General features: G+C 42.3%; 1 protein-coding gene across 7 annotated transcripts; it reads right to left on the bottom strand.

Moving 5' to 3' along the window:
• Positions 1-202: 202 nt before the first annotated feature.
• On the bottom strand, positions 203-22,843 carry MCOLN2 (mucolipin TRP cation channel 2). Of its 7 annotated transcripts, none has more exons than XM_042030313.1 (15): positions 22,704-22,773; positions 20,792-20,889; positions 19,269-19,428; positions 17,011-17,184; positions 13,363-13,507; positions 12,725-12,812; positions 12,498-12,594; positions 11,937-12,036; positions 10,360-10,475; positions 9,111-9,260; positions 7,655-7,756; positions 7,408-7,530; positions 4,758-4,964; positions 3,516-3,628; positions 203-2,249 (listed from the first exon to the last, which is right to left on the bottom strand). In XM_042030313.1, exons 2-15 carry the CDS (start codon positions 20,818-20,820, stop codon positions 2,213-2,215), a joined length of 1,641 nt encoding a protein of 546 aa, XP_041886247.1. In that variant the 5' UTR covers positions 20,821-20,889; positions 22,704-22,773; the 3' UTR covers positions 203-2,212. The 7 variants fall into 7 exon arrangements, with proteins under 7 accessions (XP_041886247.1, XP_041886248.1, XP_041886246.1 ...); XM_042030314.1 differs by lacking the exon at positions 20,792-20,889 and adding an exon at positions 20,331-20,400; XM_042030312.1 differs by lacking the exon at positions 20,792-20,889 and having other exon boundaries at positions 22,704-22,842.
• Positions 22,844-23,556: the final 713 nt, after the last annotated feature.

Below are 23,556 nucleotides of genomic sequence, written 5' to 3'. Positions count from 1 at the left end.
ATGGCCGGGGCTCTGCCGAGGAACTGCTCAATCCCGGGACCCGAGGGTCCTTGCCCACGCAGGGGAACACAAACCAACCAATGGGGAATGAGGCTGACTGGGGCAGGGAAACACCGTGTCTCCCCCCCAGGGCCCCTCTCCCAGGACCACATGGCAGGGGGGAGGAACCCCAAGAACAAAGCAGTAAGGAAAACACAATTCATTTTCAGACATGATGGAACTGTTTGGTTTAGAAAGAGGCACTCCAGAAAGCCAACTAGTAAAATAGCAGGAAACTCAGAAAACTCCAGCATCTTGTACATAACCAAGTAGATAGCACACTGTAAGAGACAGGGGGACCTTGGCAATCAGTTTATGCTGATAATTCTGCGGTCTGCAGAAGATTTTTTGATTACCCAGGGCCCCAGAGAATACACCAAAAGGCTAACATTGACCCAAACAAGTCTTGCAGATAAACACTAGGAGAAAAGCCGACAGTGGAAGACAGTAATTCTCTGTTCTAGCTCACACACTTGATGAAAAGACAATTACAGAAAATCTTTGCTAAGAGCACCAAGTCTTGGTTATTGGTAGCAATTTCAGTTACAGCCACATGCTGTAGTGAGATTAGGCCACAGCAACACATTGTTTAGACTGGGATGGGAAAAATATTCTCTGTCCCAAATATATTTCAGCAATAGAAGCATTAAAATGTGCAGAGCCTGGATGCATCGAAATACTGACACCAAAATTCTGTTCTAGACACTTAGCTGCAGCCTAAGCAAGGCAAAATGGCATTCGCTTTCACTAACAACAAAAAAAGTTTAATTGTTATGAAGGTAAACACCAGGCAGGAGATTAGAACAAAACAGCAAAAAAAAGGAAAAGCTGCCACTCATCTCACTCATACCAGGGCTGCATTTTGAATTGCCTTTGCCATTTGAAACATTAACAAGCTAGAACTTACAGAGAACACCATTAGTAGTTAACACACAGCAAGACCAAGTCCTAGCCAACACACTGACATCATCTGCTGAAGAGTGGCGTTTTAGAGAGCAAACAGGGGAGAGACAAAAGTGGAGCATCTAATATAATAGTACACTCACCCCAGGAGCAGTCAGCACTCCTAAAAGTTTCCAGAAGTACGTGATTAACATCTATGCACTACTATCCTGGAAGTGCTTTTAAGTTCCCCAAAGTCCTCTGTTCTCATCGAAAAAAGCTTATAAAGAGGCAAGGGGAAAATACAATCTTTATAGTTGACCATCCCAAAGACAGCTAGAAAGTCACCTGAACAAACCAGCTACAAGACTCAGTTGTTACATATTTTCTTCCAATTAACATGTGCTTGAAATAGAAGCAAAGCTCCATGGCACCGTTTTTGCCTGAATTTGTCCTCTGGATTATGACAGTACAACACTATAGCACCACCAAAAAAAAAAAAAAAAATCTTTTCAGCAGTCTTCAGGTAATGCTTACCATGAAAGTTTCCAACCATGCAAAAAAAGTATCTAACTACAGCTAAAGCAGTAAGTTCAATCTGGACACAGTACAAATCAATATTGTGGGTATAACAGAAAAGACAGCCAAAAAAAAAGGATAGCAAATTGCTTTTTAGTAAAGCTGTTAAAGAAAAGACTGTGACCTATAAGTGATTTGTGTTAAAATGATATGCAAGAGGGAGAACAGCAATTATTTTCCACTTTTGTGCAGCTTTTTAGTTTATCATAAATTTAATTCAAATAAATAAAATGTGCCAAGCAGAAATGACAGGCTGCATGCATCACTTTAAGTGAAAAACTCCTCCCTTCTTGACTTCCTTTTATTTAATACTTTTTAACACAGGATATTTTTAAAAGTTATTTTCATATAACTTTTTCTTATTAACAACAGTTGATTCACCACCATTTTCCTTCCTCCACAAGGTTATCAGCAAACAGAGCTTCTACAGAAAACACTCAAGGATCAGTCTTCTCTAACATGACGAAACTTGAGGCAAGAATACAGAGTTCTTCACAGCTCTCCTTCAGACACAGCTGCTGGGCTCTCCTGTTGGTCAGCCAGCTGACGGCACATTAATAGTTTTCTTCCCCCAAAAGCTTAATTAGCTAAGACTAGTCTGTTCATGAGGCAGATCCAGATGGTGGGTTCCACTGCAATTTGGAGAATTATCCTTCTCCATACTGCTATGCTTCCTTTGCATATATCAGTGGTGAATTTCAATGTGCAGCCATCAATTAATAAGTATCAAGTTGTCATCACTCTCTTGTCTGCAAAGAAAAAATTCACAATTCTCCATTCAGCAAGAAATGCAATAAGGAGCATTTACCCATACAAGTTGAGTTTTGATCCTTCTGTTCTCTGCTCTCCCATTTCAGTATACAACCCTAACATCTGCACTAGACAATGATGCAAAAACTGCTACAGCAGCAAAAGCTCTAGATTTTCACTCCATCTACCAGGCTTGTGCACTCAGTACTGCATAGCATTTTACAGTGTATATTTATTATGCTCAAGGGCACAAAAATCTCTTATTCTGCACAATGACTTGCAGGTGAAACCTGAAGCTGGACCTGGCTGGAGCTCTTGTTAACTAGTTGGCTTTCACATGCCCCCAGCAACCGCTGGGATACCTGCCCATCATCATCTCACATGCTCCTTTTTGGCTATGGGGTTCCCCTCTGCCAGGGTATAAAGCTGTGTTTCACAAAAGCATTGGTACATAAGTAGACAACTATCCTACTGCTAAAAGAGGCTTTGTTACACCACCTGTGATTAAGTGTTCACATTTTGGTCTGTTCCTTCTCCCATAGCCTGGCTTCCTTGCACAGTGCCCACAGCCATTCTGTGCACATGAATGGTTTATCCTGGACTGCCTAGGGACAGTGACAAGATCCCTCCTGTCTCAAACAGGGCGTCAGAGGTGTGTTATTTCATTTCAGAAACAGAATTCAAAGAATAAGCTCTCAGAGCAGCAAGCACCAGGTGAGATGTTCATCTCTCACCACCGCCTTAAAAAGGACCACTGCCACAGTGTCTACAAGACATTTACCAGCATGTTTCCAGCATTCTGGCAGATGGTATTCAAAGTGTTTGCCTCAGACACAGCATAGCTTTGGGATTAAGCACCAACCTCAGGCTGAATTGCCCTCTCGCTTTCTGCTACTACTCCAAGCTTAGTAGCAAAGCTTTTTAGAAACAGACAACTTGCAAAATCCTAAGAAGCAGAGACTTAGTTTGCTCCAGAACCTGTGGTAGTTTCATGTTGTACTCCACAGTCCTCCCAACAGCTTCTGCATAGTAGTTTTCATAAGAGAATGAAGAGAATTAAAACATGTTTAAGCTCAGAATTGCTGCCTTTGCATCAGCAGCTGACTGAAGATCTAACTTGAAGTAAAGTACAGGAGGAACAACAGCATCCAAATATTACACAGGCTGAATTCTGGATTCTTCAGCATTTGTGAAGCAGCATTTTGCAGTGAGAAGCTAAGTGTTGTACTTCTCAGGAAAACACTCATTAAAAACACTCTACTGACCTCCTGCAGCAGCAGATGAATGGAAAAGTTCTGTCTTTTCTGTAGCCAGCGCTACTATGGTCTTTTAGAAATTCATGTAAATCTGTTACTGGAAAACCACTTTGTTGGTATTTCTGAAAGAAAAAGTATTTCATTTACAACGCATGAGAAGCTACTGGGCATGAAACATTCTAAAATTTCCTCTAGAGTGTGACAGTAAAACCAGACTATTTGGTTCATATGTTCAATATTGCTGTAGGAAGGAAAAAACCATTTCCATCCTAGAAACACTACATAGCTTGCTTTGTTCCACCAACAGTGTAAGTGACGGAAAATTCACATTGTTCACAGATTCTCTTATGTCTTTTTTGTTGCCCATAAGGCCAAGCAAGTGATCTCAGGCCATAATGGCACTGATTCTCCCTTGTTGACAGTGAGCTGCTGTGCTCATTGAGTGCCCTGGACTCCTTTTCCCTAAGAACTCTAATGCTGGATTTGAAGGGCCCCAGTGTGGCTATTCAACATTGCCATGCTGAAGAAATGCTATGAAAAAACAGTTCAGCATACTGAAACAGCTCTCAATTGATCTGTGTGAAATGCTCAGAGGGAAGAGTAACAGTAAAACACTATTTTGCAGGTCAGACCTTCCAGTAAACTCAGGAGCACAATTAAGTTATATTTTGGAGTGCTTCAAAAGTGAAGCTCTTGCTTAGTCTGGAAGTTGTAGTTCATGTCAGACCAGCCTCATTCTGCTGGCCTGTTTCTGACACCAAGACAAGAATGAGATGAGAGCTGAAGGGTGTGACCCACATTGCCTTCCCACTGGTCACTGAGGCTACCAGGAACATGAAGGGTAGAGAGCACTTGAGGTCAAGAACAGAAGGTAATTACTGAAAACTTAGGTTCACTTTCAGACGGTCCATACTGGAAATGGATGGCACAATTTTAAACTGAGTGAGAAGTAGTGCCTCTTTCAGAAGATATTTCCTTTTAACCACACATTTCCAAGCAGCACATTAAGGAGGCCTGGACACCTAAATGACTTCAGAGTTATCTGCTTGAGCCTTTCCAAACTCCTGCCAAAGGCAAGTCTCTGAGATGTCAGCAAACTCAGTCATCCTTCCAATTTTTTCACAGACTAAATGAAAAGATTTTAATAATCTCATCACACATTGGAACCTAGAGTAGATGGTATGGTGTTGAGCAATTAACAAGAATGAATACAAAACTGATTAGAAGTGTAACAGAAAACAAATGCTTTACCTTTATGGTGTCATAGGAGTCAGTAATGAGTGCAATAAAAAGGCTGAGGATCATGTATATAAACAGACTAATGAAGGAGTACAGGTATAATCGGCTGAACATCCACACCAGTGAACTCTTCTGCTGGATTTGAGCAAATGTTGCAAACATATCATCACCATTGACCAAAGAAAACAGACATTCAGCCACCGTGTTCAGATCTTCAAACTAGAAAATGAATACAAATTATTAGTAAAAGGTGAAGATCAATCAAAACACAAAGTTTGAGTTTTATTCAAAGGAGACAAAAAAGCCAACCCAAGCAATCAAATGCTACCACGCTTTCCTGTACATTCAGACCAAAATATACATGTCAGTAATAGAGCCATGTAGAAATATCATCTTAACTAAGCAGGATGTGTAAACATCAGAATATTTATTATCAAGAAATAAAATTTGTGATGTTCAACAGGCAAAACAATCAATAACTGACCACCACAGAAAGTTACTGAATTATAAGCAATTTTGGACCTGCAGAAAAGTATAATTCCATTTCCCAAAGCACAGCTAAAGTCATTTCACAGAATCTATATACTAAATTAGTGGTAGTATGCTGGGAACACAATCCACATCCTCTGCTTCGCAGCTCTGCAGCATTACTGGACTATGGGTAATAAATCAATACTGTGTTAAGGGGCCAGAGTTAGCATATAGCCTTCAGAACTCAAATGATCTAAACTGAATTAACAATCTGTCACTCAGAAAGCCCTCTCTGAGCTGTAAGTACAAGCTACAGCTGTATTATGAAGCTGCGAGCACACCCTGCACAAAAATCATATTTCATTTCAAGAACATTCTCTTAAATTCAAACTCCATCTCCGCAAGATGGAATGTGTCCTGAGGCTAAACTCCATTCAGCTACCAGGTAAGCCCACTTTGCCCTTTTGCTCTACCCTTCCCAATAACTGGATTTGTTAACTATAATTTACTGGGCAATATGAATTAATAGCCACATTAAAACATTGTGCATTATCAATGAACTAACACAGTTGTGGCCCCAAAACAAGATGTCAAGAGGCATATGCTTGTAAGGAGAATATATTGGTGCACAGGAGCAGCAGGTCCAGTTTACACCTATGGCTTAGTTTATTATTACTGAATTCTAAAGCCATTGTGAAACTCAGCAGCACATTTTCTGGGAAGAAAGGGGTCATGGCACAAGTAACTTCTAAGCACTGACAGAGAAAGACCTGCAAAGGACTGCTCACCTGGAGGCCCCTGGACTGACATAGCACAAAATGCAGGATACCCACTCCCTCTCTCTGACTATAGGAGAGGATATATTTCCGTATTTTTGAGCATAAGGAGCTCTCCAGTGTTTCTGCGCATCAGGGAAGGCTCTTTCCATTTCTTACCAGGATGGCTCGGGAGGCTGGAGAGCCCTGGGAAGCCAGCCCTGGGCTGGCCTGCCTTGCACAGTTCCACATTGCCTTCCCGTGGGACACTAGGGAACTGGCAGGAACAGGAATCCTCCACAGCTACAGCTGCTTTCCTTGACATTGATATATGATATTTAGGCAAGAGGTAGCATCTTCATAGATAAGCATGTTGTTGACTACCCTTCCTTTGGCTCAGATAACGTACTTGTTGCAGGGAAGTTACAAAAGTAATTATGCTGTGCCTGTTATAAACAATTGAGCCTATAGTGTGCCAAAGGATCCCCTGCATCCAGAATCCCACAGAGAAATGTATTGTCATCAACTTGGAACATATGCAGACTGAATACCTACATTACTCAAAGGAGAGAGCCTAAGCAAGTTAGAGCAATCTGAGCTCTGGGGGCAGAAGAAGCTGAATCAAGCACTGCACCATGTCTCTGTTACATATACACTGTGTGCAACCAGAGATCAAGAATGAGAAATTACACATTTGTTAGTCATTAACAGACATTCAGAATTTGTCACAACAGGAATCTGCCTCTGTTCAAACTGTCACATAGAGCATCTGCCAAGAGGAAAAGCAAACAAGCTTTAGGTTGTCTTGGCTTGTGTTCTAGAATATACAAAGCCTTACTCCTGCACCCAGGTTTCAGACAAGACATACCAGGCACACGCTTTGATACAAACCTTAAGAAAACAAACAAACCCACAACACGCCCCCACACAGGAAGCAAAGCAAACAAGACAAGCATTCATCCACCCCTTTATGAATCACAATTTAGGAACTGAAGTTACATGGCACGGGAAAGATTTGGAAAAACAAAGCCAGAGCCAAGGAGATTCCAAAAAAAAAAAAAAAAAAATTAAAAGTTACAGTGAACTATTTAGTGCCTCTTCAACCCAATTGAGCTGGGATTGCCAGAAGAGGGCGGAAGAGACACAGACCAATGCACGTGGCCCGGATAAACCATCCCCTCACCGCAAGCATAGCCTGGTGCTGGAGATCCCAGTGACTTCAAGCACAGCACAGCAAAAGCAAGAACAGTTATTTTGTTAAAAGGAGTAGGTAGAAGGAGATACAGATGGAACGAGAAACTCCCAAATTCACATTACCGCTTTTAAACAGACATTTTCATTGAAGACACATTTCTGTTGTTTTGACTAGGAGCTATACACACACACAGAGGTATTCCCATCATTACACCACAGAAGGAGTGATACTGCTGATGTACCTTTTCATGATAAGGTCCCAGGACAATCCAACCACAGAAAGTGTAGCCAAGATAGATCATCCCAGCACAACAACAAAACCTCAGCACTTTTGGCAACGATGCCTGCATAGTTAAAATGAGCACCTACAAGTCAGAGTGGAGCAAAGAAAAAGGGGAAAAAGGCAAAAAATTAGAGATCTGGAAAAAAACTGACATGTGTATGTGCATATATATGCTTTAGTTGTTAGACATCTGATTCCCTCCTTACATTGTAGGTTTGAAAATATCCCAGGTATCTGATGACTCCAACCCAGACAAACAAAGTTGATGTTCCAAGTAAAATGCTGCAGACATCATAACTTGTGAGGTTCTGAGGGATCCAAACAGAGCAGGTGGTCAAGTTACAAAGCAGTAGGTATGTCAGCTTGACAGCCATTCAAGTTCCAGCAGTTCAAACAAACAAAGCAAGGCAGTCCAATACTGAAAGCCGGTTGCTACATCACAAAAATCAGATCAATGCAAACTGCAGTATTTACTGAGATCATTCAAACATGACAGTGCTGCGAATGAAGTACATCTTTGCTGATATTCTTGAAATTTTGCATAAAGTGCAAAGTCTGGAAGAACAAAAGCTCTTAGTTTGGATACAACAGTTTCAAAATTAGATTGAATAACTCAATTTTTATCTAAAAAGAAGGCTACTGTATGCTGTTGTTAGGCAAAGAAGCTCTCATTCACTATTTAAAAAAATATGAGCCATCATTTACATGAAAAGTGAGCCTTGGGGCTACAGCCTTTCCATGCTTACATGCATTTACATCTCTGAACAGGTTGTCTGCCAGCAGTTCAGAACGTGAACATTGTTTTTACTACAGTGAAGTTTACAACCAAATCTACCTGCACTTTAGAAGGCTAGAGCTGGTTGCAGTAAGCACAACAGAGCCATCTAGCTCATGTTTTCCTACCCTCAATCCCCACCTCATCCTACAGCCAGCAATTCCCAAGTGCTTCTTCTGAAGGCCACTCTGGGATCTGCCCTTTGAGCCTCAGTACACATGAAGCAGGAGCAGCACCCTACCCACTCTGCTTTTCCCAGAACACAGAGTTTTGTGAACACATGAACTGTTGACATACATCTATTGAAGATTAAAAAAAACAAACTAGAAAAAAACCCATCAAAGCAACCCCAAATGCCTCCTGAAGAGCTGCCAGCTGGACAAAGCACATTGATTCCAGCAAGCCCAGGCAGGGAGGTCAAGGATGAGCAGATGACACTGTCTGTGCCTATGCCTATGCCTGCCAGGAAAGCAAGCTGAGACAGCTGTGTTTGCAGTATTAGGGGCCATTGAGACCCCTGCTTCATTCAGAGGGATGACTCCTGGTTTCCCTGTACTCTATGTGCTGCTAGTTCTTACAGAGCTAACAACTCAAATTGTTGGGTCCTTCCATTAGGAACTGTCAACTTGCAGGTCCCACACCAGGGATTAGGGGTCTTAGAACTGTGAAAATAAGATGTTTAAATAGCTTACATGGTCTTACTGAAACACTTTGGGCAAGAGTGACTGAAAGCAGTTATTAGATGAACTAGCACTAGGAAATGGACTAAAAAAAGCAAACAGATGACTACTGACTATTATAGCTCACTTCCACTTGTCCCCAAGTTAAAGCACACTACATATGGTTGTAGCAAGATTAGTATTTTAGCTGAAGTATGAAAATCTTACCTTGGCTTTTATTTCCATTTTTAGGATTGACCCAATGATTGTCATCACATCACTGATAATTACCAGGACATACCACCCATTTAGGAACTCCAGGCGGTCAGCATAACAAACACAGCGCTTGTATTTCTCCAAGAAGAAAGTCACAAATCTCTATTGACAAGCATTTAGACATTTAGTTTCAGGTGACCTTAGATGAAAAACGTGGCAATATTCAAGTTTCACACACCCCCTTTTCCTATAGTATTTGCTGGAATAGTAGTTTAAAGCTAATTCTCAATAGCAACAGAAATAAATAGGAAAAAAAAATTAAGATGGATTTAGGCCAGTGGAAATGAACTTTCCACAGAACACCTGACTTCATAACCAATCCCCACTAGCCTAACCATGGCCTGCTACCCTCTTTACCATAGGTTCTATCCACCTCTAACAGAGCAAGGCCACCCAACTAAAGAAGTGAAAAAGAACTCAAATACAACTACAGGGCAAGAACTCTCATTTCCAATAGAGTAAACAATATCACCTCTATGCCCAACACTGCCCATCTGCTTTCACTTGCTCTTTTTGCTCATGAATAAATGTGATGTGCCCATTTCTGAGAGCAGTTTGACAATGCCTCTGTTGAATCATGTCCTTCTCGCTCTTGGTCTTGTTTCCAAGCTACAAAAAGGATATATTGACCAAGATAAACAAGTATCTCTGTTTTCATATTCTACCTACCCTGGACTCTTCTTCTAACTCATGAGCCACACGCTTACAAAAAAATCCAGCCAGAGTTAGACTATTTGCTATGCTTTACATTTTCTCCAGTTAGAGCTGGCTTTGAGAGATGTTCATTGAGGCATTAATTTATGACTAGACCTCTATGGGAATTCTGCTCTGAAGCCAGGGAAGAAAGAATTTGTGGTTTGGAGGTGTAGGACACATTGCCTGTTTGCAGTACAAAGACTCAGAAGTCTTTCTGTCTAAAATCCTGGGGAAAAAAAAATGTCTCCTCCTTCTGCCTTTGAGAGATACAACAAAATACTTCCTATTCCAGCACTACACAAACAGAAATAAAACCCATTCAGTTAGCAATTCAGTTCACCAAGATACCTACGCTTCCTTTCTGGAGATAACAGTAAGAGAGGGACATCTCGCAACAGATTTACTCAGTTTAATACTCCATGTTTCAAAAGGTCCTCCTTCACAAGACCATCAGCAAAGAAGGCAGAGACCAAATAAGCATTAAGGTCATGAGCACTGTGCCTACCTTCTGTAGTCTCCAGGCAAGAATGATGGAGCGTGTGCAGAGGATGAGAGAAGCCAAGCAACTTAATATGACAAATCCATCAAAGACTAGAATATACTGAGTGTTTTTCTGGAGAACTGTAAAGAGTCAAGGAAATGCAGTAAGGTTAGTCTTTGCACATCTCTTTTAATGCAAGTTATGTGACATTTTGTAACAATTTGTGCTCAAATACTCTCATCCCATAAACAGATGGGTTATAAACTATATTCTTCCTGTAAGCATGTCTTGAACACAGCTAGGCAGAGAATTACATCAAGCCACAAGAATGAAAAGCATTTTCAAGTTCTTCAAAATAAACTCAAAAATCAGTATAATACAGGTATCCTCCTTTTTACCTGTTCATCAGTGCTTCCACAGTGTTATAACTAAGTGAGGCAAAAGAAATGCAGATTTGGTCTGTATCAACACCATTAAATCAAAAAAAAAAATTCTCACCTTAGTCTGCAATAAGAAACTTGTTGGACTTTCTGTACTGTTTTCTTTTCATCCACAAGTTTAAAAGCCATCACACGAATGCAAATTAGGTGTGTTCCTTTGCTTCCTCGCATCAATTGTCCCTATCTTTTCCATAACATACATTTTTAACTATATGAAATAGAGGCCAGTGCTCATTTTTAATTGTTGCAATAGCCCTTCAGCACACCTTTATCACTGAATTACGCATGCTCTCTCATCCAGTTATTAGATGCAAAATAAACTACTCAGCAACAGGGAGTTGAAAGACAGCCACAAGAAATTACCAGACAGAGATGCAAGCCAAGGCACTTTGAGGTTATTCAGAATATCCTACAAATTACCACTTTAATGTCAGTACAACACGGAATCATCAGAGAAAAGCTGGCTTTACCTGGGCATAAGGGAGGCCACTTGACATATTTATTAATCAAGAGACTACATGGCACACTGAAAAATATTGCTCCATCAGGGTCCTTTACAGCAAGTCAACACATGGGAGAAGCAGTTGCACAGTGCTGACACAGCTACTGCTCCTTTAAGGGGCCTTTAGTGCACATTCCCAAGCTGTCAGACCAAGCCTTAACACTAGAAATGCCTGGCAGATGCCAAACTTTGCTCATACACATCATTTAATCTATCAGCAGTGGCAAAAAAAAAAAAACAACACAAAAAAAAAATCAACTTTCAGAAATAGTATGCTTCAATCAGTTGAAAAAAAACCTGAAAGCTGTAGAAGGCTTCAGCTGGAAATTTACCCACTGTAAGTGGATTAAACTGAGTCATCTCAGAGCAGCACAATTAAAAATCTATGGAAGAAACATTCATCATCCTTGCAGGTAGAGCTCACTGCTAACACACAGTGTTATGCAGAGGTGATCGTGTCATCTCACAACACCCTCACAAAAGGAATTATTTCTCACCTCTTGATTAGCAAGATGTAATGAATTGCATGAGGCAAGTTGCATTGTTTAAAGGGCAGAAGGATGAACAGGCTGGGGAATGTCTTGCTGGACAGACTGTTACAGACCAGAGAAGGCAATGGGAGATGCATAACTGCTGTTATCCAAACACACCATACTTACCAGAGTTAAATATGTGCCAGTCTTTGCATTCCTGAATGTCAGTGTCACTATCAAAATAGATCTTGATTTTTCCACTGTGGGCTCTATTATTGAAAGTTATCTGAAAATACAGAGCTATATCAGAAACAGGACTAGCAAGATTTCATTCCAGAAAATAAATCCTGCTAAGTGCTTTGGACACAGCATGCATTAATGTTGTTGATCAGATAGGCTTTAAGAAAGTTGTCACCATAAATGACTGTGTAGACATAATTTGAGAAGACGACATGTATGGCCTAACGAGCAGTATTTCAAGAGGCCAAACTTCACATTTAATCTTTAGATGAAGAACAATTCCTTATCCCCTTCTCAGGTTATGAAGTTACCAACCGGAGTATGTTATAAAACAACATTGTGCCATGGCAACACCATTTCATCAGCCTTTGGGAAGGCGGGGTAAGAGCCAGGCCGTGCTCAGCTGTGTTTCCCTTGCAGTCTAGATATGAGGATGACACCTACACCTTAGCTTAAGCTCTCATTGCATATACAGTGTTGGAAGTGCCACAGCCCATACTCACTCACAGTATTTTGAAATGCATAGCAGTCAGGCAATTCTCGGGCATGGATTGTCTGTAGAGCAATGCCTTTCAGCTTGAAGGAGATTTCAAGCTGTATAAGCCTGGATATTTCAAAAAGCATATAAATATATTTAAATACCACAAAAATATACACAAACGGCACAAATCAGAATCCACCATATTAATATGAAAGGACAAGTTGAAATAATTTAAAAATCCCCATCGCTTTACCTGTAAAATTCAAGATTGAAAAAAGAAGAGTTCAGCTTCAGTTCTGCCTTTTTACCAGTTAGTTCCTTCGGCTTTAAAAGGATACATTCTGGAAAAACAAGAAGAAAATATGCTAACATAAAAACTTCACATTGGAAGTAGGATTAAACTGAGGTAATCAGTGTGCATAGCAAGTCCTTATCAAGCAAAACATTAATTTTGAGAAAACCTATTCAGAGGCCCAACTAGTGGGGTCAGAAGCAGGTTTGTGTACTAATTCTTGAGCAGCTAGCAGCAGGACTCAGCTCTGAGAGGCAGTAAGGGCACCCACCCAAGGAAAGTATTGACCAGCATCCAGAATTCTGTATTTGAACCTCCTGCACAGAGGGGGAAGAAGTGCATTTAAGAAAAAGAACAACAAAACACCACCTCAGCATCAACTACAAAGAGCTTCACACCCTGCTAATGACAGTGGTTGAAGAGAGCCTCTTATAATCACAGCTGTCATTTCTAGACAGGTACTAAAAACCGAGAGGGAAAAAGGCAGGGAGCACAGTAATGTTCCTGTGATTGCCACACAAAAAGCTATTGGTTTTAAGCTTTAGAATTAGAATTTAAGTACTCCACAGCACGACATTTTAAGTACAACAGTACTGTACCTGTTTCAGTAGAAACATCTATGTTCAGTGTATCATTGGAAGGAAGCATTGTGCCTCTCTTGTACTGCTGTTTACAGATTTTTAAACCTGATTCTTCATGTTCATAACCAAGTGTCCCCAGGGATATGTTCTTTAAATGCCTGTACTAGTTTAAAAACAAAAACAGAAGTAGAAGTTGGAGAAAGTAATCCTTTTTGCATTAGACGGCAAATTGAAACCTCAAAGTTATGTGTATCAATACAGGTTTTTAAACTTAAAAAAACCCTTTACTTTCACACCCAAGTTACAGACAAGAGGGCTGGCTGGCCACTAATTAGTGGTGATCAGCATCCTGGTGACAGGGTGACTGGGAGCCCTGTGCCTACTGGGCTGCCTGCAAATGATCACCCACGTGTCAGACAGCTGTTAATTAGATGCCTGGCAGAGACTTCGGTGCAGTATTGCTGCTAACCACACACCCCCCAGGGATATCTTACATCTTCACCTCATGAAGGTGATGGTTTTCACACCACTTGAAACTTGATCACTTTCCATGTGATCCAAGTCACGGTTCTTATCAAATCCATGCCAAGATCAAAAGCAAAGCAGCTCCCTGTGGGACTATAGAAGAGGGAAGCCATGCATTCACTATATAACAGAAACCAGGGAACACACACAGAGCTCGAGCAGCCTCCAAAAGTAACTTAACCTGCCTGCTTTACACAAGCACAGAAGCAGCTGAAAACATGCCTGTGAGGAAGGTACTTCCCTTTCCACTTACTCCAAAATGCAGCACAAGCCACCTTCTTCATTCGCAAGATATGCTCGAAAGCAAGGACTAAAAGTGGAAGCAAATAAAGCTGTGCCAAACCAAGCAATGACCAAACATGGACCAGCAGCCCAGAGCAACATCAAGAGCTACATTCCAGGCCAGTCCTCTCCTGACCTGCTTTCCCCACAACCTTGGTGTCTACTGGAAGCAAGATACAGCCTCTGGTCCCTGGACTCACCTTCCAGTCCTGCACAAGTGAGGCAAGCCCCCAGGGCACAGCTCTTCTGGTAGCCCTTGGCTCCTCAAAAGCTTCGTTCAATGACTAACCATGAAGGCAGCTGCCTGCCAGCTCAGTTTCCCAACAGCTAACACTGTCCAAGAGAAGCCAGACAGACCCATGGCCTTTTGGGGAAGAAGGCATAAACACAATAATTTGTTAGTTTTCATCATTACCTCACCTAGCAAAAGAGCTCAGGGCAGCATACAGCAGTGGTCTGTTCTCAAGAAAGCACTTAGCTTTCTTGGAGGCCTGAAGTAAATAAACATGGAAAGTCAGGCAAGGTTTCCTATTCCTTACAAATTTGATCAGCTGCCCTTGATAATGATTAGTCCCTTTCCCCCTTCAACATGGATTTCTTTATTATGCATTATTCATTGTCATCCTATTTCCCCCTTCCTATGAGCATTATGGCCACTAGCCCATCTTGTGAGGCACAACATCCCACCAGTCACTAACAACCACACACTCCATGGCCAGAGCTGGAGCTGCCACTGAAACTACCACACTTTTATTCAAAGCTCTGCCTCTCAGTGCCACTTTGAGTGCACAGCTAAGCTTGCAACAAGTTTAGACAGCCCAGGAGTAAAGCATGGCCTCTGTACCCTGTCAGAACAATATCTGAACTCAGAGCAAGCTAAGGAAGCCACGTCTGACTAAGGCAGGTCAAGTGAGTGGAAACAGCAGTTAGTCACAGCTGCTCATCCCACCCAGGACATCTCCAGATCACTGCATGCAGCAGCTGCTGCCCCATCCACGTGTGCTCGCAGGCTCTGCCCTCCTGACAGCACAGCACAAGGGGCTGGGCTACCCACACACCAGTTTCAAACTACACTATGAAACAGTAAAAGCAAAATTCCTGTTTTATAAATTTCCAAGCAGCCTCAGACAAAGCAAGCAGCAGAATACCCTGGTCCTACACCCTCTGCCACAGGGCAGAGCACAAGAGTAACAACTTCACACAGCTGCTTCATAATAGAAACCTCAGCTTGAACCCAGTAGTGAAGCAGGGGAAACCTGTGTACTCTTCCAAGTGTAAAAGTATGCTTGGGCTTTTATTTTTCTGGTCTTTTTGGGGTTTTTTCCCCAAGTGTTAAAATATCCCCAGTGGTATATTACACAAAGGCTAAAATTCAATTTTTACAACTCCAGCTTTGCTGTGCACAATTACTATTTTCTGTAATGTCATATCCTTCCACTTCACCCACCCAATCATGCATTTCAAAAACACAAAACAGAACACCAAACCCCATGTATTCTAGCTGCCCATCTCAAAATAAAAAAAATGCTTTGCTTTTAGCTTAGGAGTCATCTAAATTGGCTCTTCCCACAAGGCACCCTCTAAAGACAGACAAAAAAAGGCAGCAGTAGTCAAAATGTTCACCTGAAGGCATGCTTTTTGAGTTCTTATGTGTGATATCAAAATCTCAGAAACTCCACAGGACACTAAAGAACTCATATTTCACAATTTAAATCTCTTTAAAGGAGATGATTTATACCACACAGACATTTTATGAAGAGACCTTTTCCTGATGCATGGCTCATTCTTGAGGATATAAAGCTACTATTTCTCTACTGTTCTGTATCTGGAATTCACCTCAGCCTTAGTGCCTACAAAAGAAGGAAAGCGAAACAAAGCAAGCAAGGAAAGAAAAAAAGAAAGCAAGCACAGTTTATTGCAGAAACAGTGGCAATATTGAGAGTTCGAAGAAAGACTGAGAAAACTACTTCACCATTCATTTAAAATGCCAGGAATGAGAGTCTTGGGTGTAGTCCAGCACATTTGATCAGCTGGTGGCTCTGCTGCAGCTTACAGGACAGGACAGGAGAGCAGCAAGCCCCCAAAAGTAGGTGTTTGAGAATGAGGTTTGGCCCTTCACAGCCCTGCAACTCTCAGGTGCTGCTGAGCACAGCTGCAGGGGCAACACTGCTTTAATCCCAGTGCCAGAGCTCATGTGCCAAGGCCAGTGAAAATGAAAGGTGGTTTAAAGCCAGTTTTTATTCACCCACTGTTAATCATTTCTGGGCTTATAACCATTCCCAACACAAGAGACACTTCATATTCCAGAGTCTTTCATCTCATGACTTCCAAAGGTATTAATGTTAAATACAAAAACATTTACTGAATTTTCATCCTAGATTTATTCACTTTTCCCTGAAAATTGTAAAGGGACTGTTCTCTAAAATACCGTCCCTAACCAGGGTGAATGCCCCTACATTCCTGAAGTACCATATTCCCCATTTTGAGGCCTCCAGCACTCACTACAAAGCTGGAATTCAGGAGAGCTGCAAGGACAATTTTTTTTAATACCATGCATAGGTATATTCAGGCCCATAGGTCTTCTAAGACCTAAACTAAAGTTCCAGATCATGCAAGATGAGCAATTTTCAAATTTTCTGGATTTTGGTATTAAGAACTACCTGAGTAAAATTCTGGTTTGGATTCACCTCCAAGAGAAAAATTCAGCTACAACACAAACTTCAGGACACCCCACCTACACTGATTTAGTGAAATACCAGACTGAAATCCAAGAATAGAAACAGAAAACCAGAAACTTAGCAGAAGTTTATATCTGTAGCTTCAGCTTTAACTCAGTTATGAACACACACTCACACTTACCTGATTAATAACATAAAAAATGCTATCATATGCATCCTGTTGTGTATATATACTGCAGCTGTAGTCATCTTCATCAGTTCCAGAATAGCCTTTCAGGAAGAGGTGTTTAAAAGCAATTGTGTTTTCCTCTTTGAATGAGACCACCAGCTGGTTACTCAAGCCAAAAAAAACAAGCTGAAAAGAGAAAAGAAGTAACACATTTGAATTTTGAACAGTGGTCAAGCAGCAGCATTTTGGAAACAGCTTTCAATTACAGTAAATACAAAACAGACAGGTGCCTGTTGCTGTAACTCTGCTATGACAGGAGCAGAGAACCTGTTAACTAATGGCATAAGAGTACCAAAGCCAAGTTTATCACATGCAGGGTAAGAGAAACAGAAATCAAAGTGCAGCACTGAACAGACAGCTACATCATGTGCACTTTTTTACACATCATGGACCAACAAGTCTAACTGGAACTTACAAAAACCTTTGTGGAGGATGCAAATGGCAGACAAGCTAACTTAAAGTAGAGCATTTCAGGCATAGCAGGTTGTGCTGTTGCTATGGTCAAATTCCTGCACCTTTCCTACCTCTAGCATGGCACAGGATTAGAGCAAACCTATGTGGGACCCTACAGCAATAAAAAGCATCACCTGCCTGAGCCAGGTGCTGCTTAAGGAGGCTATAACAGGAAGAAACAGCAGACAGCAGAGTTACTAGTGAAGACTTGTGTTCCCCTGCCACGTGGATGTTCCCATTTCCACCACCACAACCAAGGAAAACACAAACAGAGCCTAGAAACTGATCGGTTTTTCAGCAAGAGCTTCTTCACAGGCACAGTAGCAGGAGGACATCCCCAAGCCCCAGCTATAGGCCTGACATCTGAGCAAAACCAAGGGCTGACAAGAAAAGTCTCAAGCAGCAGTCCTGAAAAATCTTGTGGCCTTTGAAAAGGAAGCAGCAGAGCACCCCTTCTGCTCACAAAGGATAGTGGGAGACTGGGGCAGAAGACAGAAAAATTACAGGTTCAGTGATACCCCCAAGAACTGAAGTCAGTAGGTTAGGACAGATGGCAGTACTGAACCTTTTCAGAGACATGTGAAGTTGTATTTTGTATCATCATTCACATGCAAAGTTTACTGTCCTGTCTTTGAAGGAAGAGGAACAACCCACATATGAGGTGCAGCTGCCAGTAAAGAAAGCCAGGAAAACCCTTCCTTTCAGCTTACACTGTGCTCACACTGCCCACCACCTCCTTCCCCCACACACTTTAATACAATCCCTGTTCCCATCAGCTCTATCTCTGCAGGTCACAATTGTGTCACCACTAGTGTAAATCACATATTTTAGTAGCTTTGCCTAGACAGACCAATCGCTGCATCCTACTCCTGCCTGCAGAGAGGCCTGTCAGGATCTGGGCACAGCACAGCAGCAGCCAGACCCCAGCCAGGTGGGGCCACAGCACCTACCATAGGCAATTAAACACAGGCACGTGGAAGCTGGGGTTGTGCTTAATTTCATTCATAGCAGGCAACTCAAACACAAACCAGGGATCCCACAACTCAGCACATATATTTAGCTGTTCTTGCAAACCGCCAGATGTCAGAGTCTTGCATTTCGAAAGTTCAGAAAAAGTAATTTCTACTTATATGTGTGTCCCATTTTGCTTCCCTCCACATGCAGTCACTATTAGCAGACTGTAAAATAACCAACTGCACTGTGATTCCAGTGCAGCTTAAAAACACCCTCTTCTTTGCCTCCACGTAGTATCTCAAACAATACCCGAGTTTTCAAATGCATTATTTGATGGAAGCAAGCGGCACATCCAATTCCTGTAGCCCAGTCATCCCATCATCATCAGAAACCATATCATCTTCACATTGAACATGCAAATTTCAATTTTCTGATTGGAGATAAGGAAAGATCACTTTTGAAACAGTCCAGTGAAACTGTAACCTAAGAATGTAACAGGAAGCAGTACTGTGACAACAAGCCTGAAGACAGTGCTGAATTTAGTGGGAAAAGTAATCTGCTTTAAAGTATTAGGTCAAAAATGGCAAAAAACCTGGTCAAACACTGCCTGAAAACCTCCAGAAGGCTTTTGTAATTTATGTTATTCTTCCCCCTTGAAACACCTCTCATAGTATTTCTTCTTATTGGACTGAAATGGGAAGTTCAAGCCAGTAACAAATATCCAGAGATGGCAAAGGCCCAGAAGCAGAGACATGCTTCTCTTGCACATCATTGCTACTCTAAGAGTAAAAACAAAGGATTACCTGTGTAGTAACCATAAGTATCTTCAAAATCTGCAAAGCCAGTTTCCATGGTATCTGACGTCTTGCTCTGTATTTTTCACATGGGTTCATGAAGTAAAACTTCAAATCCTCTTTCAAAGCTGTCTCTTTTAGATCTAAATCTGACTGAGTCATCATATTTCTGTCATAAATAACATATTAATTAGAAACCAACAGAATGCTTTGGCAGACAATTTCCTCGTTGCAGTTTCACCTCAGATCACCACATGACATAAAAGGACCAAAATAGTTTTGGGGTTATTTTACTGAAAGGCAAAAATACTTCCCTGTGATCACATCACTAAAAATCATTCAAGCATATCTGATCATTAAAACACACCATTTAGACAAATAATTAACAGGCATTAAATAAGAGGGTCTGTAATAGAAAGAAATGTAGACTTGCTATTACCCACTTAAAAATCCATTTGAAACAAAGGGGGACCACTGCTAACACATTTGTCTGAGTAACCCACATTCTACCAGAAGAAAAAGCTGTCCTAAAGATTAAACCAGAGCAGCTTTATACACACTTCTGTTATGAACATGCAGCTTTAAGGGCTAAATTCATAGGCATTTATTTATTTAAATACCTGGGCGTGTAAAAATCAGAGGACCAGGCACAGAGGACTGTTGTTGTAGGTGTCCTAAATCACCTTACATTTCTCCTTCTCAATTGAATGGGACATTGAAAAAACTTTCCCCATCTAATCATTTTGACCCTGTTTTCCAGTGTCATAAATTTCCAGAACTTTTCTACTTCAAGCACAGTTCAGAACCAAACTTGTAATTTTTTCCCCCTCTCTTTACATGCGTAGTGGGTTGAACCTGAGCTGATGGACTGACTTCACCACGACAACATGTCAAAAGGATCATACCTGACACTGGCTGATTATCAGTCCCATTTACCATTCAGAATATTATTCCTGATATTCTGAATTTTATAAAGGATAACATTTTGTCTGAGGCTCAAAACCAAAAGCATTAATTCCAAGTTTTCAGATACTTGGAATACTTTTTCATTTTTACTTCTTGCATCCTCACCTGTCCAAAGTGCACAGGTATTTAAGCTCAGACTGTAGATCACAAAGCACACTTGATTCGCTAGAACGAGCTGTCCCACAAGAAGAGAAATGACAGTTAAAAAAGCACAGTAAAGCTAACACTGTGGTGTTTCCTTTGAAGAGGAAGTGAAAACAACAAAAAATCTATTTTAATGTTGAAACCGCAAAAGTTATCTTTCCTACACAGCCTTAAATCAATCTTTCATGAAGATGATGAGAGGCAGGATGATTGTGGTTTTTGAAGCAGGAAAAACATGGGAAGTTTCCAAGAAAAAGAAACTGTGGATAGAATCTCTATTTAAAATTATAATAAAAACACACAGGAGTAGCTTTAGGAATGTCTAAGATACAAAAACTTTGAAAAATGCAAACACACCTGACAGAAGAGCAGGTGATAGTTATAGCTGTGAGCATTGATTAAGGAAACAGGTACATACATACTTTAATCCTGCATTGACACCCAAAGACATCACTGCTCCTGTACCAGAGCTTCTCTTCCGCAGGCAGCAGCATTTGTATGGGTACACAGTGAACAAGAGCTAACCCAGAGTGAAAGTGATAGGAGGGGGCGAGAAAGAAAGAGGAAACAAAAGAGGGTTAAGCTAAATTTGGTCAAATTTTAAACCATGAAGGTATGACATAAGAACCACACCAAGATTTCAGCAAAATCCTCCCCTAAGCTTCCTGTAAAAGCATATCAGAAGTGACAAATCTTTAAAAACAAAAAGAAAAAAAAAACCACAAACAACTCCAAACCAAACAAAATCAAACAGGGCACTTTATAACAAACACTATTTTTTTGATATTCAAATAAATACCATAACAGACATAATAGTTTACTCCCAAGTTGTGTGTCAAGACCTTACAGCTATTCCAAAAACTTTATGTTGACTAATAACAACAATTCCACGTCTACACAGCTCTCACTTACTGCTAAGGATTATTTTCATTGATGTCTTTAGCTCCCTTTACTAATTAACTCTGGAAACTATGAGCAGGAAATTCCACCAAAGAAAGCAACACATTTTTTCGGCTTAAGAGGAAGATCCAAGATTCAAGCCTGTATCACTGTTGGATTTTGTCTTCCAATAAAAAACAGGCATTCTCTGGTGTAGTATTTAAGAAATAATTCATTTCTTAAGCAGGTGAAACAAGTAACAGGGTAACAGGTGAAATACTGTTTTTCAATTCATTAATTTCTAGGATAGATTAAAAATTACATCCTAGCCTAATAATCTAAAACTAGCAAAGCACCCAGCTCAAGACAGAGCAATGAAACAAATTCCAACACACTAGTGTCATTAACACCACTCAATAGGTTTCCATAGTATGTTTTGTGAAGCACTGACACAACCAAGTTTTTTGTGAAGACTAACTGTACTATGCATGCTTAGGTGCATATCCAGGTGTCATGTGTCTCATACATAACAACTGTTACTAACTCAATTCTAACAGCTGCATCACTGTCACCAATGCTTCAGTGCTGTAGCCGGTAGGACAGTCTGCTGTTTGTAGAGAGGCATTTTAGAGCTCAACATTCCACTCAAGAAAGAAGCTTCAACAGTAAGGACTACAATTTACAGCTACCTACTTATGAAATACACTTGTAATACTTAGCTCTTCACCCAGCAGAAAAAGCACGATTGAATCAAGTGGCTAAGATGCGCTTGGTAAGTGAGCACAGTCACTTTTTCTTTAATGAGTAAATCGCTACTGTAGTGACACTAACTGTCCACCAGAGCTCCGAATCAGCAACATTTATCTACTTGAGCTCTGAATCTTGAAGACGTATTAACGAGATTGATGGGGTGCTAAGGGGGCAAGAAGGAGAGGGAAAAAAAGGGAAAGAAGAAACCAAACAAAAACCATTGAGTTGAGTTCCACATATCAGCCTGGGCAACCCCAGCTGCACTTTCCCGATCGCTACTAAGCTCAGCACTCTGCCAGAGGACGGCGTCGCCTTGCACTTGTCAGAAATGGAGGGAAAAGCCCTCCCGTGCGGAGCTCACACCGGCACCACCCGCTCGGCTGCCGCGGGAGGAGCGGCGGCAGCTGGGGTACACACGGAGCGCTCCGCTGCCCCTCCGCGCTCCGCTCCCCGCCAGCCGACCCGGCGGAGGGCAGGACCTACCTTGTGCAGCAGCACCTGCGCCCGCTGCCCGCCTGCGCCCGCTCTCCGCGGCGGCGGGAGCGCCCTCCCGAGCGGCTCTCCCGGTGCTACCGCGGCCGGCGAGATGGGCTCGACCCGCGCCCGCCCTCGGCCGCCGGCGAAGGAGCGCCCTGACCCCGCTGCCCGCCGGGCGCGCTGACCCGAGGGTTCGGCGCCGCGCCCACCCCGGCCCGCCTCGCTCACCCGCTGGCGGCCCGCCCGCCGGGCAGGGACTTGAGGGGGATCTCCATGGGCCGCAGGGCTCGGCCGCTGCCCGAACGGGGCAAGGCTCCGACAGAACGGCCCAAGCCCCACAACCTGCCCCGCCGGCCGCGCCGCCTTTATGGGCCCGGCGGAGGAGGGCGCCCGCCGCCCACGTGCCCCGCGCTGCCCGGCCCGGCCGCCTGCGGGTCCGCTGCCCGCCGCTGCCCGCCGCTGCCCTCCCTGCCCCCCGCTGCCCCCGCTGCCCCCCCCTGTCCCCCGCTGCCCCCGCTGCCCCCCGCTGCCCTGTGCGCGGGCTCTTGCTGCAAGAGCAAGGCTTGGTGCTCTCAGGCACATGGTGTGACACTCGGGGATGTCCCGTGAGGGGCTGGCATGACACTTGGGGTGTCCGGTGCAGGGCTGAGAGCTGGACTGGATGATCCTTGTGGGTCCCCTCCAACCCATCTTAATCTCTGATTCTCTGATAACAGTAGTTGCCTTACTGCCAACTAGTAGCTGTGGACACGGAGATAACGTGCAGGGAAGACTGCAGGTGAGATTAACTACTACAGAGTTGGTTGTCTTGCAGGTCAAGGAGAACTTAGTTTCTTAGAGGATGTGATTTAATGCGGCTACTCCAAACTAGGGTGTTCAAAACAGAATGTAGATTCATAAGAGGCATCATTGCAGCAACTGAGCTCTCTACCTGCCCACACAGTGGGCATGGGCAGTGTAGGATTCTTACATAATGCTCTCAGATGATGCTGTATTTGGTTATGGTCACACTGTGTGCGGGAGAAGAAGGAACAAAAGCCCAGACAAATATCCATATGCAGTTTCTCAACATTAGAGGCAA

Source organism: Corvus kubaryi, unplaced genomic scaffold (assembly GCF_017639235.1).
Source record: "Corvus kubaryi isolate FWS band 111438036 unplaced genomic scaffold, C.kubaryi_AGA036_p1.0 37334, whole genome shotgun sequence".
Classification (NCBI taxonomy): Eukaryota; Metazoa; Chordata; class Aves; order Passeriformes; family Corvidae; genus Corvus; species Corvus kubaryi.
Note: the sequence above shows the minus strand (reverse complement) of the source record. Positions and strands in the feature narration are given on the sequence as shown.

Bases quoted from the DNA above. Each gene is read 5' to 3' on its own strand.
- MCOLN2 (XM_042030312.1), bottom strand. From the start codon at position 22,750: ATGGAGATCCCCCTCAAGTCCCTGCCCGGCGGGCGGGCCGCCAGCGG. The intron at 12,595-12,724 runs GTAAAGCGATGG...TGAAATATCCAG, and splicing joins TTCAATCTTGAATTTTACAG to GCTTATACAGCTTGAAATCT. The intron at 7,757-9,110 runs GTAAGATTTTCA...TGGATCCCTCAG, and splicing joins AAATGGAAATAAAAGCCAAG to AACCTCACAAGTTATGATGT.